General features: G+C 36.9%; 1 protein-coding gene across 1 annotated transcript in view; it reads left to right on the top strand.

The window, feature by feature from the left end:
* The window catches only part of MAGI2 (membrane associated guanylate kinase, WW and PDZ domain containing 2), a 700,150-nt gene that overhangs the window by 565,265 nt on the left and 115,030 nt on the right, over nucleotides 1-19,855 (top strand). The window contains exon 10 of the mRNA XM_053942436.1: nucleotides 14,277-14,912. Within this exon, the coding sequence (XP_053798411.1) occupies nucleotides 14,277-14,912 (636 nt within the window). The remainder of the gene's footprint in view (nucleotides 1-14,276; nucleotides 14,913-19,855) is intronic.

Here is a 19,855-nt window from a genome sequence, read left to right as displayed (position 1 = left end):
ATCATTTTCCAAAAGATCACCCCAAATTTGGAGTAAATAATGAAATCATAAAAGACACTTGAAGCAACCTCTCTCAGAGTCAAGACTGGAGGGAGAAAGTCAGTGTGGTTAGTCAGTTTCTGACAACCATCCCATGGCAATGCAAGAAGCCCTGTCCAGTTTACAAGCAGAGTGATGCATGATACCTGTACAGTATAATTGCATCCACTTCAACAGACTGCAGCAAGATTTTTACTCTTTCTTGCAGTGACAGCAATTTCTTCTCCCAAATATTAGAAATTACATGAGATATGACTTTTTTTGTGACCTCTGTTTGCATCCAGCAATTAGCAGGGTTTAGGGACAGGCTAAATATCAAACCTACTCCTTCAGAATAATTTAAATTTTTCATGTACCATAGCCTTACTATTTTATTGCTATTAGTGATGGAGTTAGATATTCTTTTATATCCCATTTTATCTGTAAAATAGAAAAATCACATTAAGCTCATATAATTGTTATTCCTTTTTCTTTCATTTCTTTGCATTTCAGTCAATTGAATGCAACAGTATTATCCTTCCATTAGATAAAGGCACACTTCATATTTTTGTGTCTGAATTAGGCAGTGCATCTGTCTTTTAATTTGGGAGAGCGAGAAGTTTGAGGAAATTGCAGAATGCTCATGTAACTAATTTCTCTTTTAATGGCAACAGTTTTTAATCTCTTTCACTTGCCATGTTGGTATCTAAGCACATCTGGATCTTACTTAGGTATTCAAAGTCCTTGTTAAGCCCCAAAAGCATCCTTCCCGAAAGGATTCTATTTGTGCAAGTGAAAAAGAGGAATATATTATCGTTCATCTTAAACAGTCTTGCTTTTGCAGATTCCCTTTCGCTACACAAAAATAATCATACAGATAAGTACTCATTATACTTTTCATGGCTGGTGGGGGGTGGGGCAAGCAAGAATCCTTCAATAGAAAAAATGTAGAGAGTGGGTGAGAGCTGAGAAGATATTTAGTTCTGATCCAAAGTAGAACCTCCATAGACTCCAGTGGAGCAGAAGCACATCTGTTATGTGCAAACAGTTCTTCCTTGTGTATGCAGAAGGCTTGCCATTGGACGTGAACCTCATGTGTGCTATCATTTTAATGATGATATTTTTTTGAATGACAGGACAAAGCCATCAATAGGCTTGGGGAGTGTGCTCTTTGTAAGATTATCTATGGACTGGCAAGGACTGTGCAAATACAGAAATGCCTTCCAGCTGCCTTGGCCAGCATGGGGGACAGTAGGCACTGTCAGAGGGATTTGTCTCACAATTTCTTCACATCATTATATTCCTCCTTCCATTGCTGCAAGTATTTGTTTTTTCTCTATTTCCATCACTTAATTGACACCATCAGTTGCACTACTCCCTTGTGCTAGGCTGGCTTCGGAGGATCTCTGGTGCTATGGGGCTCTTTCTGAAAGCAGCAGCCTGGAACTGGACATGTGGGCAGGTGCTCTCTGTTCTCTCAGGGTGAAGGTTGTCCTGTGCCTTCTAGCCCAAGTGAACACAGCTGGAAGAGAATGTGCCACCTCTGCTTATCAGAAACTGCACCAGAGAAACAGCTATGCTTGCTGTTCTATAAATTCCAGATTACCTCAGAATACAAAACATACTCTCCAGTTTTTAGAGTAGATGGACCACTTATTCTCCTTCTAAATCGGTACTGTTTTTGAAGCTAGCTGAAGATATATGAATAAGTGTGAAAACACGCATACTTCTGTTTTCAAAAAGTACCTTTTAGATGAGTTCTACTAGGTGGATCTGTGGTATTCAGCATTTAGTTTGCAGCTCATTACAATGAATCTGGGAGGACAGTGAAGTCAGAGAATGAAAATGTGGTCACTGCTAATATCAGAGTTACTGTCCTCTCTTTTTATGGTGTCTGTCACATAACAAATAAGCACGCTGAGAAGCATTCACTCCAGTTATCCCAAGCATATTGAATAATTCATAGAAGTACTGTTAGGAATTGTGCTATAGGGACATTGCCAGCATGGTATCAATTTTTTTTCTTCATAAACCTCTTCCGTTGTCGCAGTTAATCAGAATACTCCTTGCCATGGGAATGCTGTTACAATAGTTTTGCCATAACAGATACGAATATATGTACTTTTGGAGGGATAGTGAAAAGACTGGATAGTTTCAATCTCAATAAAAATAAAATTATGGAACTCTTCAGAATTTGTTTCTTCACAGTGTTTAATTGCAATTTTACTTACTCATTAATGCTGAAAGCCTTGAAAATGTTTCAAAAGCAGTTGACAGTATTACAGGCTCACTAGGAATTTAATACATTGATTGATTGGTTCATCTTTATGTATGTAAAATTTCTCAAGGCTAAACAATTTGGAGATTCCTTGCTGAGAACAGCTAAAGGACTGTCAGTTTCAAAATTATGCAAAAACATAATGTATCAACTATTAATGGAATAAAATTAGGGACAAATTATATTTTGTAATTATAACAGTACATGTTTATCAATTATTATAAAAGCTTGTTATTTTTTGTGAATTGGTTTACTGTTCTTTATTTTTTATTGTATTGGACTGGTATAAAGTCTCTTTGGTATATCATCATAAAATCCATTAAATCAAAATGCACTAGGTCAAACAAACACTGAATTCATTCACCCAGCAATGCTTAACTTTGCTGTTAGGACAGTATTTTTTATGGTGATGTCTCTCTTGTTAGTGTCAGCAGCCCCATCTTTGGTTAAGTGATTCACAAAGACAGTCTTGAGGTTTTTTTTCTGAACTTGTAGTTTGTAGTAAAATCAGAGAGAGCTAAAATAGACAAGCCATACTTTCATTTTTATACCCAAGGTTGTTTGCATTTTTTTTAGTTTGATCATAGGTACCTGAGTTTCTCTGATTATAATCCCCATTAGAAATGATGACTGTACAATTTCACTGTATTTCTAAGAAATGTGGTTGACATATAAGCAGCTGACACCTATGTTTTCTGTCTGGAAACCATTCTCAGGTTGTGACTGTATGTGACCCTTGCTTGCATTAAAGTCTGAAAAATTAATAATTTCATACTTAAAATATCATAGAAGCAGAAAGAACAAAAGAAGTTTTAATGTTAATTGCCCTCCATTTTAAAAACATCAACTTTTGGAGCAGGATTCTCTAGTATGCTCCAGTCTGTGCCTTCCTGAAGCAGGACAAGGCTCGAAGACAGGTAGGCAGTTAGAGGTTTTTTAAAGACAGGCAACAATAAAGCATTCAGCACACAGCAGTTTCTGCTTTCTCTCTCACTCTGCTGCTGGCATTCATGTCCCACATTCCTCCTGCTCCTTCCATTCCTGTACCCTACAGCACACACACTCATCCATTGCTCACCCTTACTTATCCCCTGTCTCCAGTGTGCTGCATCCATTAACACATGGTGCTCTTTGTGCACTTCTCATGCAACATTTCTTAGAAGGAAGTTTATGGCTGTCCCACTTCACACCATTTTTACAGGCTTTCCAAAGAGGAGGAAGTTGTGCATATAATATGCTTGAGAGAACTTTTCCAAGAATCACCTTCAAAGACTATGGCTACCATCTCCAATGGGATGGGAGACTGCAACTTGATCTCAGTTTCTGATGGACACAGAAGCAATACACTCTCAGGACTGATGGTGCCACCTACTTTGTCAGGAGCAGGATAGAAATATTGTCTGGAAGCAAATGACATGAAGTGGTAGCCTTCTGAGGAATAATCAGATGCAAGGATAATTTTGGGAAAGGCTTTTTAATTACCATAGGATGATTCACAAGGAGCACTTGGAGATGGCAGACGTAGTGTGAGACTGCTTTTTCATGGTCTGAACCAATAGTCTGATGTGGCATCACAGTCATTCAAAGTAACACATTTTAATTTACTTTTATTCATTATCTAATTAAAAAATTAATAAATATAGGCATCCAGAAAATTAATTCTTTGCTAAAGAGGAAGACATGGTTGTTCTCATATACAACAGGGTTAATGCCCCTTTATATATAAAATCTGAGATTTGACTACTGAATAGCAATTGATGTATCCATATTGAAGCAGTCTGTGGCAAGTTTTGGGATCCAAACATTCAGCTAAACCCCTACATTGCAATGGAAAATGATGGAGTATTTGCCCTGCAATGATGTTGTTATTGGTTATGTATTTACTACAGTGGAAATTAAGTTCCAACAATATTGTGACTTCTCAGTGCTGTAAACCATACTAGAGTACCAAAAATTCTCTTCTCTCTTAGAAACCAAAACAGAAAATAGAGAAGGTGGATGAGACATAAAAGGAGGAAGAATAGCTAGTGAGAGATTGGATAATCCTCATAAAAGGGGAATGTGACTCTTAGCCATAAAGCTATAAGGATAGAAAGTGACCTTCTCCTAACTATTATAAGGCTGGAGTTTTCTTTGTGTTATAAAGCAGTTTTAAAGAAGGAGCTTGATGGGACTTGTGTTAATGATTTTGCTTCCTTACAAAACAATGTTATGCAAGCTGAATTTTGTAGCTTATACTCAGTGTAGTATTCAGAAATGAGCTGAAAGTGAAAGTATAATTATTCCATGGTGAAGACGTTAAATTGTTTTGCAAAGAGTAAAAATATATTGTCCTTGAAAATGAGTGCTTGGCAGTGCAAGAGGCTCTAGAGATATTAAGGCAACCAACATTTGCTTGGAATGAAGGTCAGTTTGATAATACATTACCCTCTATTAACCTGGAAAAATACTATAAAACCTTAGAGAACCTAAAGGAATTTAGGTTCTATTTATCTTTACCATGCATTCTTAAAGCAGGTAATATATTCATACATGCCTGAAAAACCTATTGAGTAGATATTTTTTTACAGAAATTATGTGAGAAGCTCTCTGAAGTTAAGGTAATTATTTTGTAGATAATATAGATAATGTAGATAATTTTACTATCAAAAAGAGAAAGAAAATATAGAGGTAATACATAAGATAAGCACATAAAAACTAAAATTTGAATGGCCTTTATAAAACTTATGAGTAGAAAATTACTTGTATATTAGCTATACATTTGTACAAGCATTTTTTAATGAATCAGTAATTAAATATAGCTCCATTTCAAATTGCACTGAGGTATTTATATGCAGTAGACTATTAGTAAAAATCCCTTTATTTAGCTGGAAATTATTTCACTGTTTTGATACATTTAATTTCTGTTTGATAAAATGCTTTCTGTCTTTAATTTTGATTAAAAACATTAATCTGTAGTGATCCAGACCTCTTTTGAAATATCTGCCTCTGAAAGGTGCTGACCTTGTAAACGCAGTTGACTACTTTAAAGATAGAGCAAGATTTGAGGATTTATCTACAGCAAGGAGTGCATATATATATTCTGAATTTCTGGTTTGGTATGACAGGAGAAGCTCCAGTAACTAGGGTGAAGCAGTGAACAAGCACACATTTCATTACAACTAATGGCATGATTAAGATGTTAATCAGTCAGATTCTTCAGCATAAAGTTTGGTAGTGAATTTTTAACATAAGTAGCATCTGGGACAACAGCAAGCATTTCTTTTGGGAAGAATGTGGATGCATATTATTATTATTATTGTAGATTAAAGTTGCTAATCAATACATCAGAGCAACACCTTCAGATTTGGTGCCTGGCATTTGGCTCCACATCCATGGTTTGGATCTGAAATAAGCACACTGACTGCTGGCAGCTCACATTGATCTCAGTCAGCAGAATGTGGACTTGAGCAATGAATACACAAAACATCCACAAATTAAGGCTGGGAGTCTTAGCCTTAAATTAAATTAATAACCTGACTGATAGTCAAATCAGATTTGCACTTGTCTCAGAAAGTCAGCTGGGCAATTAGGCACCAATGGATGGGCACTGTGCAAGTGTAGCAGGAAATACAAAGTATTGATCAAACAATGATGAAAATTGTAGTTTTACCAAATAGATAACAGTTATAAAACTGACCCACTTCTGGCAGTAATGCCCACTGCAGTTACAAGGAATCTCCTTGGAAACCATAAGATCTCTAAAATAGAAATGAATTTTCAAGTTGTACCTCTATGATTTTAAATAGAGATGAATCCTACTCATCTATCTTTGCACATATTTTTTAAGTGTCCAACAAAGTGTTGTTGCTTTCACAAATTACTAATTTAGTATGTGGCTAGTTATTCTTGTCCTCATGGTGCTAGCATTACTCAAAGAAATAAAATAGCTCTATTAACCATTTCAGTTCACATGACTGCCTATTACCAAAAATTCCCAGTAACATTTATATTTATATTTCAACATATGAAGGCATTTGTCACTGTGCTGCAGCATCTTTATAAATATTCCATCTAATTCCTCACCTCATCCATCTCTCTTTTTCCTTCCTGGCAGTTTATGTCAGGAATCAGCAGTGGCAATGGTGTGCAGTTGACAATGCTGCTGAAAATGTCTTCCACTAGGGACAGGTGGCACATGGCCAGGATTCCCTCTGGGGCACAGGGGCTGCTTGATATTTACATCATGCTTTTCCATATCCCTCTGCTTTTAGGCTGCTGGGAGGCTGGCTGGGCTACGTTCCTCCTCCTGGGAGCCATTACCTAGATAAATGTGATGCACTGCCTACAGAAATAAAATGTGCGTACAAAAGCAAATGTGTTGTAAATTTTGACCTCCTTTTTCTAAAGAAAAAGAAGGGTTTCATTTCTTCATGAGCCTCTGCACACAGTGACACCTTCCAAAGTGATCCCAAATAGCTATGCAAACGTGGCATACATTTTTTATCTCGCTCTTCAGATCCACTGACGCTCTGTCACACAGTTCATTCACACCAGGCATTTCAGGATGCACAAGCAGTTCCTGCAAGCAAAGCTTAGACAGAACAAGCTTACATAATTTGTAAATAAAAAGCTACTTTGAAAATTGGACCTTTTTCTCTTTATGTGGTCTTACCTCCAATATACTTACCATTTTTTAAGTAATTACTTTTTTTGTAAAGTAGCAGTTTTAACATCCTTGCTATGCTTTCAGAGGCTTGATGAAATGAAAACTGTTTCTAGGAAGAAAATTTGCCTACTCTTTACTGCTTTATGACCAGCATTCATTTAAGTGTGCTTTTGCTATTGCATTACTTACATTTTTTAATCTACAATGTTTCATGTTTACTAGATCAGCAAATAATCAAGGTCTTTAGATTTTTCTGGAATGTATTTTATTTCTCTCCCAAATAAATGCTTCTATTTAAATAGCTTTTACCACTATATGCAAAGCACGAATAAAATGGAAATAGTTTCTTCTACTAATCCACATCTGCCTGAGTGTAATTACATGATACAAGCTGGTTAAGCACAAAAATTTTGAATAGACAGCTTTTTAATTAGATATATGCATTGGGTCACAGTAGCATTAAAATGGGTTCTAAAATATTGATTGCATAAAAATGGTACCTGCTTACACAACAGATCTGAGTCTTGGGTAAAGTTGTAGATAAGTGTCTGTGTCACATATTTGTGTTGGCCCCTGAAGCAAAGTTCAGAGCCATTGCTCAGTCCTTCATGATGGGAATTATGAATTCCAATGATGGGAACAGATTTTAGCCCAAGTTATCACCCCTACAATGCTCTTTTGTACAAGTACTGGCTCAAATCTGACAAACAGATGATTTATATCTGTTGTTCAGGTTTCAGAAAGAGGAAAATCTAAGCCTATTTTATGCCAGTTTGACTGCCTGACTGCCTAGGAATACATGTTGGCTTGACTTTTTGTCCGATTTAAAGAAATAATAAATGATAATAATCATCATTAATGACTGATTAAATAAATAATAATTATTATTATTATTATCATTTATTATTATCATTTCCCCCTGAACCTCAGTTCCCAGAGTTCAGTGAGTGAAAGAAGGAGCTGTGGATAGTGGTTACCTGTCAGCTTTGCTGAGTTTGTTACACACGAGTGAAACTTTCTGAGTGTGATGAAGACTGGGAAATGGGCCTTCCATGCCAGTGTGAGCAGTGATATTTAAATGGACTATTTAGTGTTCTCACATACCAGCAAGTGGTCCTGAAACTATTTCTGAATGCAGAGGCAGCTGCCCATTATATCTCCCAGCAGCTCTTTTCATTTCACTGTGGCTGCTGCAGTACTGTCTATCAGAGAAATTTGTCATAAAGCTGATAATAATGTGGTCAGTTTTAAATTTAGCTCTTTTGATCAGTAACTGTAGTTATTGAGTTATTGAATGCAGGTACTTCCCCCCAGGTTGCCTTTTAGATATGTTTTAGCAGTTAATCTAATGTTCCTCTTTAGAAGAACTAAGTATTTTCTTGGCAGGTGTTTTAAGTATTTCAGTACTAATATGCAATAGTCATCTTACACTGCAATCTCCTTTAAGAAGTTGTTGTAATTCCAAAATTTTTATTTAAAAATAAGGGTAATTTTATACTGAGTATTAACAAAATTGAGGCCTTTTTTTTTTTTTTTTTTATTTTAAGACTAATTGGGCTACCATGAACTACAGGACCCTAGGCTTTATCTTTTGCCTGTAAAAGTCAAGCCATCAGATCTCAGCAGCTAAATAGGTTTTACAGGGTTCTGTGGCAAGTCAGAGTACAAGAAATCAGAGAGTTTATGTTTATGCAGAACTTTCTGAAATCTTTTATAGCTAAAAAAATGCTTCTAGCCATTTGTAATGGAAATTATTTATTCACACACTGGATCAACATCTATGGCAAGTGGAGGGAAGTTGAGTTTCAACGTTTCAGAATGTAGTTTGTCTGCTACTGTTTAACTAAAGCATCCCTCACACACTAGTTCTCTGTACTGCTGCTTGTAAGTGTATGTGTGAATGTAAAAATGGCTAATTTCTTACAAATCTTTGCTTCTTTCATGACCATCAATCACATGCTGTTGTTATTAAAATTACCCCCATGTTTCATATTTTGATACTGGAAACGTGCTCTGAATTTATAATTAGCAGGCTCCAGTGCCAGCAATCCTGCAGCACTCTGCAGAAAGAGAAGACAAGGTCACTGCTGAGAAGTGACAGAAATATCTGGTAATGACAGTAGAGAGTGTGGGTGGGCAGGTGAAGGGAAAGCTTCAACGATGAAGTAATCATGTATTGCTAGTTCTGAAACTGATGCAAAGTATGCATATGCAGAATTTAGATTATATGGGTGAGAAATGCAAGTGGGAATAAGTAATGCTGGAGAAGTTAGCAGAGTTTATGTGGGCTATAAATGCAGCAAAAAATTATGCAGCCCAAGTCCTGCAGAGCTGGTGTGTCCTGTGCTGACTTGCCAAACCATGAGCTGGTTTTAGCACTGTTGCTATTGGCTTGTGCTGGCTGCAGGGGGGTAGCAGAGCTGTCTCCACCCCAAATCACAGCATTCTGTCATGTTTTAAGCACATAAACCTAGCACTAAGAGCATGATCAAAAACCTGTCAGAAAGAATGGAGACATTTCTACTAAATTTCAATTGAAGATGTAATCTGCACTTTTTTCTCTGCATTCATACTTCAAAATTCAGTGAATTCTAATTAATAATAAGAATGGCAGTCTAGTAGGCAATTCAATTCACTGAAGTACAGCCAGAAACCTAAGTGCACAAGAAACATAACCAGAAGAAATAGGCAAAATGTTTGTATACAAATAGTGGGAACATAGGTAAGAAAATGGAAAGCTTTGCCTACAAGTGCAAAATGTTTACACAGAGAATCTAGGGGTAACAAAAACCTATCAGAAACAATAACTAGAGTCAACTGAATATTACAGGTTCTTCAGAAAGGAGGTGGAGCTGGTAACATTGCCTGAAACTATAAGATAATTTGTGATGAAACTAGTTATGTCAATAAAACAAATTCTGTTTGGATCAAGCACTTCAAGCATGAAAAAGGTTGGGTTTGTTTTTTTTCAGAATTAATGCTTGTGGAAAATCCCCAAGGTGTCAGATTTAATTCTGCAACAGTATTGTAGAGAGAAATGTAAAACAGAATCTGTCATTAAAAGATGTTGAAGCTCAGAAATTTCTTCACCAGTTACTAATCCAACTAAAGATAATGACAGTATAGATCTGGTTTTTGCTTTGAAATATGTAGATAACAAAATGTAACCTCTAATCAAACATTCAGGCACTGAGTCAATTAACATTACATGACAATAAGTAATGATCAGCAGACTTTAATAAGCAAAACAAGCTAGTTAAATATGTGAAATATTATGGGAGTTTGTGGGGTTTTTTTCTGTGAAGAAGACATCAAATTTTATCAAGTGTAACATGCTGTGTTGTATCTGACAACAGATGACTAGGTTCAGACAGCCAGGAAGTCCCCTCCAGACCCATTTTCCTAAATTTTTCAGTTAAATGCAAGAGCCTTAACTAAATCAGAGGTAACTTTAGGACAGTTTGACAAATTTGCTTGCTGTCAGTATTCTTTACAATTCTTCAACTCAGTGCTGAATTTAGACATTGAAGAATCTGTTTTTGTGGCAGTATAGATTTTTGAGATGTAGGCCACAGTATCTGTTGTCTGCTGGGTGTCTATCAAACCTGCCAGTTCATCTAGAGAGTCTGATTCAGATGCCTTCTCCATAGATCAGATCAGCCCTTCTGGGCTGCCTCATCCCTGAACAGTCTCAAGTAAGAAGAGGTTGGTGTGGCACATGTACAGTTTCTACAGGCTGGGGAGGAAGATGAAATTGGAGAGCACCTGACAGAGAGGACATTCACCCTGGAGAAGAGAAGGCTCAGGGGGATTTTATCAATCTACATAAATACCTGTACAAAGAAGATGGAGCCAAGTTCTTTCCAGTGGCAAGAAAAGATGTAATGGGCAAACACTCAAACACAGAAGTTCCCTTTGAACATCAGAAAATGATCAAAGTTCCCACAGATGTTCCCTTTGATTAGAAAACCCTTTCCTGCTGGGAGGGTGACTGAGCACTGACACAGGTCACCCAGAGAAGATGTGAAATCTACCCCCTTGGAAGTTTTCAAAAGCCACCTGGACATGGTCCTGAGCAACTGGTTCTAAGGGATTCTGATTGAGCAGGGTTTGGACAGTATGACTGCTAGAGATCCCTGCCTAGCTCAACCATTCTGTAAGCAAACTCCAGTCATTTTAGCAAATTTAATTCTAAAAGTCAGGCAAAGTTTGATGCTTAATATAAATGTTCTGCATAACTTCAAAGATACCCACTCACTGTGAAACTGTGATTTCTGGAGGCAGACTATGGCTTGCTCAGAAAATCAGACAGGAGTTATAAAGTGGATCACTATTATGCTTGTCCATATGCACCCATTATTATTAGAAGCAGCAGAAGAGAACAGGCAGAAAGATGCTACAGGAACCTTTAAGGAAGGTTTCCTAAAGAAGAGGGGTCTTGAACTTTGCATTAGCATGGCACTGGCTCTGTAATGCTCTTAACTTATCTCTCTCTCTTCCTACCAAATGCTGAGTACTTCTCTCTGTGTCAGCAATGAGGAACTCTCAGCCTGGAAAAAGGAGTTAGGTTTGGAGAAAGTACAGCTGAGAGATTAATTTGAAGGATTTCTGAAATTAACCCCTTTTTTCCTCCTTCCTGTCTCATGATCTGAAACTGTTTCTCCCCACTGCATCCCCACTCTAACTCCTTACTTGGAGCTGAATTTAGTAACTCATGCCCTTGTGTTTATCACACTTAACCTGCGGCTGTACGTTCTCCATGTGACAGTATATAGCAGGTGGGTCCCAAACAGTCCTACTGTGACTAAGTTATAGCTTCAGTGTCTGCCCAGGCATGCTATTCATGTTATACCTCAGAAACAACAAACACCTTTAAAGATATTGATTCAGGAAATGCTGAAGGATTTTCTGCTGGCCTGTGAGGGATAATGGAAGGTTGTTATTTGAAGAAGTTCTTACCCAAGATTTTCTAGTGCTCAGTTTTTTCTGTTTAGTGACTGGGGAAAGGGACTACTTGGCGTGTGTTTCCTGACTGCATTCCTTTTGCAAAACCTCATTTCTTTTCACTACAGCTCTATATAATGTCAACTAGTTTATGTAATTTTCTGATATATTGAAACCATATTGATTTAAGTTTTATATCATAGCTAATCCTGTCCAAATACTTAAAGTGAGGGGCTGAAAACAAGCAGTGATTTACTCACCCAACATAAAAATTGCATTTTTCATTTTGCACTCTGCTAATGTATTGTAAGAGAGGATGAACAAACAGATTGGTCTCCTCCCACCACATAGCTGCATTGCCAGCACTCAGGGAAATAAAGACTGCATGGATTAAAAAGTCGCAAGGTTACTATTAAGGCATAGCTACTGAAACATGAGCATGCACTGAAGAGCTCTCAGTTCAACAGAAGCAGTCCTGTTGTGAGCAATGTCAGCCTCACTGCTAACGGGGGAGCCAGGGATGAGAATGCAGGTAAGATCTTTCTATACCAGGGCATGAGCAAATCATGATGAATTGCAGCCATTGCCATAGTAATTTGTACGGTGCATATTTTCTTTTAAATTCTGACTTTTGGAAACTGCTTTATTTTCAGCTGCTTGAGACAAAAGCATTGGAGTTTTTTCAGCACTGCCTATGAAGTGACATTACTGTTTGTGCTTGTTTTGGAATCTATTTATGGTGCACATTTAAGAAAGCATTTGCAGCTCCTAAGGTTTATGTGTGTGATACTCGCAATCATTTAAACATACTTCCTTAGCATTTTTTCCCTAGGCAGCCTCTGAAGAAATCTTCCTCTGAATCACAGTTTGTGCATATGCAATTAATTACTGTCAGGCCGTTACACAGACTGATCATGTGGGAATTGACCATTTCGTTTTCACATAGAAACAGCCTCTGCCTTTTGCTCTTACTTAGAAACAGCCCTTGCATTGGCATCTTGATGATGCCCTTATCCTCAGTTTCTGGATTAGATATTTTGATTGAAGTACTTGAAAGACATAATTTCATAAATACACTTGAAGCAATTCCACCCAAACCACCTCATTCTCCCTAAGTCATTCTCATTTTCTTGCTGAGTTTTCAAATACCTTTAAAAAGCTTTGTGTTGTGATGTGTAAATTTTTGAATTGTGTACCTTGTAGACATCTCAAAGTATCCTGGTGATTAATAATAGGATAATAAGACAGTCTTCACTTAGAAAAATACTTCAACTTCTAGAGTTCTCTAACCAAATATCCTTTTCTTTTTCTATAAAGATGTCAACTTTTTTATGAAAGTGAAAACTGACTTTGGGTCATCAAACTATTTTGAATGTTGTTTGCACTGATAACTCATTTTTATTTTAATATGCACCTTACCAGTACACTAAAAAATTATTTATGGCTATAAATATATAGATCTATTCTAACACCAAGAAGAATCTTGAACTTATTTCTGAGCATTTCAGTAACAGTAGATGGTTGGTGCATGGGTAATATGGAGACCCATAAATAGCCTGTTGACTTAAAGAATTCTGCTTCTATGTGCTCAGACTGGTAGGTCTGCTATACATGAGACAAGATTTGAAGGTAAATGTAGTTAGTATCTTTGGGTTTATTTGACCATCTGCTTAGGTGAAAATATTAAACTGGTTTTCATATATTTGCCTAAATTTTTTCTAATGTAAAGCTATTGAATCTACCAAAAAATTTGTTGTGTCATTGTCCTTGAGCCTTTTGGCTGCAACAAAATGCCATGAAACATCTCTATATTATGTAAGATAGATAGTTCATGCCTTGAATAGGAAATGACAATAGCAGTTCTGAATGGCTGATGGCAAGTAATCACATTTAACAGAAAAGTGTCAATATCATGATCAATGCAAAAACTGTTTCCTTATGCACATGCATACACAGTCTTGAATTGCTATTCATTGATTCTTAAGTCTAGGAACACTTCGTTTTTTTATTTCACCAAACATTGGTATTTCTTGACAACACAGTCTCCAAATAATCATTCATTTTACTTTATTAAAAAAGGAATCTATAGAGACTGCACTGAAAGGAGTTGGAAAAATAGGGAGGAAATGTCAAGAAAAAGTGAATGCCTGGATCCATCTAAATTTTCCATCTGTGAGCTTGCACAGAAAATAACTGGTATTGTCATTGTGTCTTTGTATTACATTTGCTGCCAGACAAACTTTACTTTTTGTCTCTCCTATATGAGTCAGTATGTTGATTGAATTTATCATTTTTTTTAGTAGACTTCTATCTCATTTTAAAAAATGCACTGCATATACAGCAATTGAAGTTGTCTCATGTTGTCACTGTTTGTTCTTCTCGTTCTAGGTGATGTGATTGTCTATATTAATGAAGTTTGTGTCCTTGGACATACTCACGCAGATGTAGTCAAACTCTTCCAGTCTGTTCCTATTGGTCAGAGTGTCAACTTGGTGCTATGTCGTGGATACCCTTTGCCCTTTGATCCTGAAGATCCTGCCAACAGCATGGTGCCACCCCTTGCAGTAATGGAGAGGCCTCCGGTAGTGGTAAATGGAAGACATAACTATGAAACTTATTTGGAATACATTTCTAGGACTTCTCAGTCTGTTCCAGACGTAACAGATCGACCACCACACTCCTTGCACTCCATTCCAGCAGATAGTCAGCTTGATAGCACATTCCCACCACCTGCCCATGATGATAATGTATCAATGGCTTCTTCTGGGGCCACCCAAGCTGAACTCATGACCTTAACCATTGTGAAAGGGGCCCAGGGCTTTGGCTTCACTATAGCAGACAGTCCTACAGGACAGAGGGTGAAGCAAATTCTAGACATTCAGGGATGTCCTGGTTTGTGTGAAGGTGACCTCATTGTTGAGATCAACCAGCAGAATGTACAGAACCTGAGCCATGCAGAAGTAGTGGATATACTTAAAGAATGTCCTGTTGGAAGTGAAACTTCTTTGATTATCCATAGAGGAGGTAAGTTTGGAAAGTCTGTACAATTACAAAAATGTGTGTAAAAGGTTCTAAACCATAAGACATACATATACTCACTACATCCTTGTTTGCTAGACTGGAAATGAATTTCCATGTTGTGGGAAGTAACACCATTGTTTCTAGAAAAGTTTGTCTGTAATTAAGTATCTTAGGCAAAATCTTACAATTTGTTGTATATTCTTTTATGTGTTTTGAATGTCAATGGTCCCATCTCTGTATAAGGGTAAAGCTAGGCCAGTTCCAGACCTTTCACCCCATAATAGTTTGTGTGGTGTCTGCAGCAAACTCACGTAGTCCCAAAGCAGTGCTGCAAGCTTTAGATATAGTTGTATGTATTGACTCATTATTGCAGATCAAAATCAGAGCAACTTATTTGCCCTTTACAAGGTTACTGGTTTTCCTAAGCCATTTTGCCTCCTTTTCATTCATTGTAAAAATTGTGTATAACAGTTGTTTGGGTTATTTTCTTTCCTGATAACAGAGATCTATGGTATATATTTATCTCATTTTAAAAAAATAGCTTCTAGCAACTTGTTTTTTCTCATCAGCCTGACACAGTAAGTTTGAATGTTCACCATTGGAAGGGGAGAGTCAAGGTATCCATAAAGAAGCAATAAGAACAGAAAAAGAGTTAAAAATCTGACAGGGATTTCATAGCTTTTATTATTTTAGCCAAACAAAATTTCTTTGGTGGTTTGAGGTGAGCATCCATCCTAACTTATTATTACCTGAAGTAAATATTGATTGGATTTTTTAAATTAAAAATCTTTTTTTCTCTAAAGGCATTCATATGTCGCTTAATGTACATTACTCTGTGCTTCAAAAGAAAAAGAAAAGGATTCTATGCACAAAGATGCAAAAATACTAACTACTTTCCTTCTGAAGAATAGAAATTGAGAAGTGAAGCTTTAGTGTTTGCATATGCCAAATGTTTATCATTACAACACCTAAAAATCCCTAGAAATAAGGACTATAGTAACATAATATCAAATTGCACAAGTAACAAAGGTGATTATAGGAGTCACATAGTCAATAAAGTATTTTCCATGTATATATATAAAAGAATGATTTACAAGAGACAGAATCTGACAGCATTTCTTTGGAATTAAACAAAATTAGGATGATAATTAAACTGGTCTCACTATAGTATGTGAACTTGAAGAAAGTTGATTGTTGTATTCATTGGTATTATATCTGGTTCTCCTTAATGGCCATTAAGGATCTTGAACAATGGAGTAAGAACCATTTTTTTTATTAAGTTGACAAATTAGGGAGAATTTCATAGCCAGAAAAGAGCATCAAGAGGATTAGAAGGGTTAGTGTAACCCCAAAAAGGTGGCATTTTATTTTGAAAAAGGCAGGATAATCACCCTCTAGAGGAAAACAATTTAGAACACCAGTCTTCAGAGAGAAGTGGAGTGTGAAATCCAGCATGCTGAACAAGTCTGAGCAATATTAGGCAACAAAATAGATATTTCAGCAATCAGTACAGGACAATAGCAAAAAAAACCTGAAGCAGCAACATACTCAAGCCCCTTGAGGATAATTGCTCTCTCTGAGAAGAATTTCTTCTTAGATCACTGATTCATGATCAAAACATGATAGTTAACACTGATGAACATGATAGTTTAACAAGTTCTGGTACATTAACTGAGCTGTGTTTATTTTCTACACATGGCTGTGGCAGGTCGGAGATACTACACTGAGCTCAAGGCTCGATAAAAGCACTGTGAGTTTCCCCCATCTGCTCTGCCTCAGGCCAAACTCTGAGGTACAGAGTTTGTACCTCAAACTGAGGTGTCCCTGCCTCAGTGACACAACATACTAGGTCCAAATGCAGTAACATTTAACCCTCTCCTGCTGGGGCAGGAAGTGGTTGGTTGCTTTAGAAAAAGCAAAGAAGAGAAAGAGAGTGTGTTTTGTTCATGGTAGAACAATGACCAAGACCAAAGCAAATGTCTGGAAATACTACAGTGTCATTAAACTTAATGGGATGGTACAGAACAAGTGCAAATTTACTATCATAATTTTTTGTACATCAGAAATAATGACTATAACTCAAGACTTGAGACTACGAAATTAAAAATTTTAAAAGTTCATTTTTTGAGTGATTCAAAAGAACTGAAAAAAATAGTGTATTAATCAAACCTATTCTACCTGTGAGATGGCTAAATCATATCTTAACACAAATATGAGAACTGTTTTAAGATGAATACCATTCTTTTTTTTTTCATTATTCATAGGAAAAGGGAATTTATGTGACTAACTACACACCTAGAATGCAGATTAATATGTCTATGTTAGTCATCATGTCTCCCTGGGCCGAAATGGTCTTTTCTATGACGTAATTCCACTGAAGATATTTCAAATAAGTCACGTATATCTAAGTATACCTTAAAACTACATTTACTGCTTGACTGATTACAAAGGGAGTAGACGATGACAGATCCAGGTGTACGCGTCTATCGGACAAGTTTTGAATAATGAACAGGTGATAAGATTTGGTCATGTGAGATAATCTAAACACAAAACCAAGTATTTTCTTTGACTCTAAAACATTTAGTCAGTGACATCAATAAAGCAAGACATACTTTCTCATTACTCATGGATCCAAGTTTTAGTTTATTATCTTTGATGTGTAATGACACTTGAATTATGCCATCCTTTTCCATCATTACCCTGTGCATCCTGTCTTTAATGTCTCATTTTTAAGATTAGGACCAGAGGGCTGTTCCTGCCTGTGGAGGAAGGCTGTGTTTTGCATAGGGTTGTGTGTTGCCTTGTAATGTTTCTTTCTCTGATATGAATATGGCCTGACTGCACACCTAACTGTGGCAAATCCATTTCTGTAAGTGACTTAATTTCTCTCTCATCCAGCATCTTATCTACATTGCAGACAGGAAACAGATTGACATTGACTGATATTTATTCTCACTATAGGAAGTAGTATCTCATACTGGAAAAAATACTTCCTTGGATGCACACAGAATGCATGCTACAGCATTTTAAAAACCATTGTCCCACAAGTTTAAAAGGTCAACAGTCAGAGTATGCAGGAGAAGAAAAGGTCTGCATGTTTCAAAACAGTACTCAAATTTGAAGAGGCCACTAAAATCTCTCTCACCATCACCAAACAGAGACTTGTCATTGGCTACAATCCAGCTGGAGCAGGTACTACAGCTCAGTCAACTCATTTTAAGATTTCTAAAGCAGAAGTAGCAATGTATCTGCTTGTTAAAGAGCAAAATGGTAGTGGAAATAATATAATTGTCTATCAAAGGAAAAAATCTCTCAAGCACTGGCTAGACCTCTTACTGTCTTTTTCTTGTTTATTGGGCAAGTTCTTTGCTAAGTAGATGCACCATAATAGTTCTGTATCTTTACATTTGTTTTTGCTGATCAGCCATATTGTTTCCATTGATTACTATGAGCTGACAGATGTGTTTGTACTGAAAAACAAAAAACTAAAATTAATGGAAAAGTTATTGGAAAAGTGTTACCAAAAAAAAAAAAAAAAAGGGAAAAAATTAATATAAAAGAAAGAAAATAACACCCAAAGAGATTTACTCCTTTCCAGCTTTGCTTCAGGCTTTACACTTATCTTCAGCTTCTGCAGTAGATTTGAGTATAGGCTGCTGAAATAGTGTGGAAGAGCTCTCAAAAATCTGTCTTTCTGAATGTAGATAGAGCATAAATTCTGAATTAGTCCAGTACTACTGAAAAACAGTATGTGGTTAAAGTGGTATGTAGCAAATTTATGTAGAGCAAAATATTCAGTAATGAGAACTTCAAAAACTAAGTTTGGCATGTTCTACTAATTGAACTATCCAAGTATTTGACATATGCCATCTCTTTTGGAAAGTACCTTTGAAATATATGGACCTATAGACAGCAGCCCAGCTCCAGAAGTGTTCCTGTCTAAAAAAGAACTGATAGATTCAAATCTAAATCCATCAAGACTATGTCTGAAATACTGTTGTTAAGGAAACCTGCAGACAAGCCAGGACTGATTCATGAAGTTATGGCAACTCATAACAGGTGTTGAGAGTGAAACATTAAATGCAAAAGGTGGGAGGCTGACAAAATTCTTGCATCAGATGGCTATTTTATAATCATGGAATCAGAAAATGGTAGAATGCAAACTGGCTCTGAGAAAGTGAGAATGTTGGTATGAAATTGAGCCAGGGAACTGACACACTGTTGACACTGTTTAATTGTTAGCCCAGTCCTGGTGTGGGACCGGACTGTCAGCAGCCAGTGTCACTGTGGCGTGGCATGGGAAACAGTGAGGGCCACATGCAATGCACGGTCAAGGTGAGCAGGGAGAATTTAACTACATACTTGTAAATTGTGTGAGTAAAAGGAAGGCAAATTATCTTTCTCAGATTCTGTATAAGTCTTAGTAGAAGTGTGTAACTCCTTAAAACCACTAACAGATACCAGTACATCACACGCAGAACCAGCAATTTCAAAAACAGGCAGAAATTTCACAAAAAAATCTCTGAATATTCTAATGAAAAACACTAACCCCTCAAAATAAGCAGACTTCAGTGGAAGGAACCCTCCATCCTCAGTACCCTTTCCATGGACTTATTTGAAATTTTGCCAGTTTTGCCTCTCTCCCATAGAGGTCAGATTTTTTTTTTTTTTTTTTTTCCCAGGATTGCTATGTGTTTCAATTCCTCTGATCAGGAAAGCTCATGCTTCTTTATTTCCAGGTTGTTGCCTTTTGGAAAAGCTGCAAAAGATAAAGCTGAGGCAGCACTAGTCTGGCCCAGGAAATTCTGATCTCTTTGTTCCATGACCTCAGCCCACTGCTGAGGTCTCTGTGGCTTTTGTTCTCATTCTGCAGTTCTTCATACAAAATATTAACAGAGTGCCTGTGGCAAACTGGAGACCCTGCATCTCATGGCTTGCTCATCCCC

This window comes from Vidua chalybeata, chromosome 5 (genome assembly GCF_026979565.1).
Source record: "Vidua chalybeata isolate OUT-0048 chromosome 5, bVidCha1 merged haplotype, whole genome shotgun sequence".
NCBI lineage: Eukaryota > Metazoa > Chordata > Aves > Passeriformes > Viduidae > Vidua > Vidua chalybeata.
This window is presented reverse-complemented; position numbering and strand designations above follow the sequence as displayed.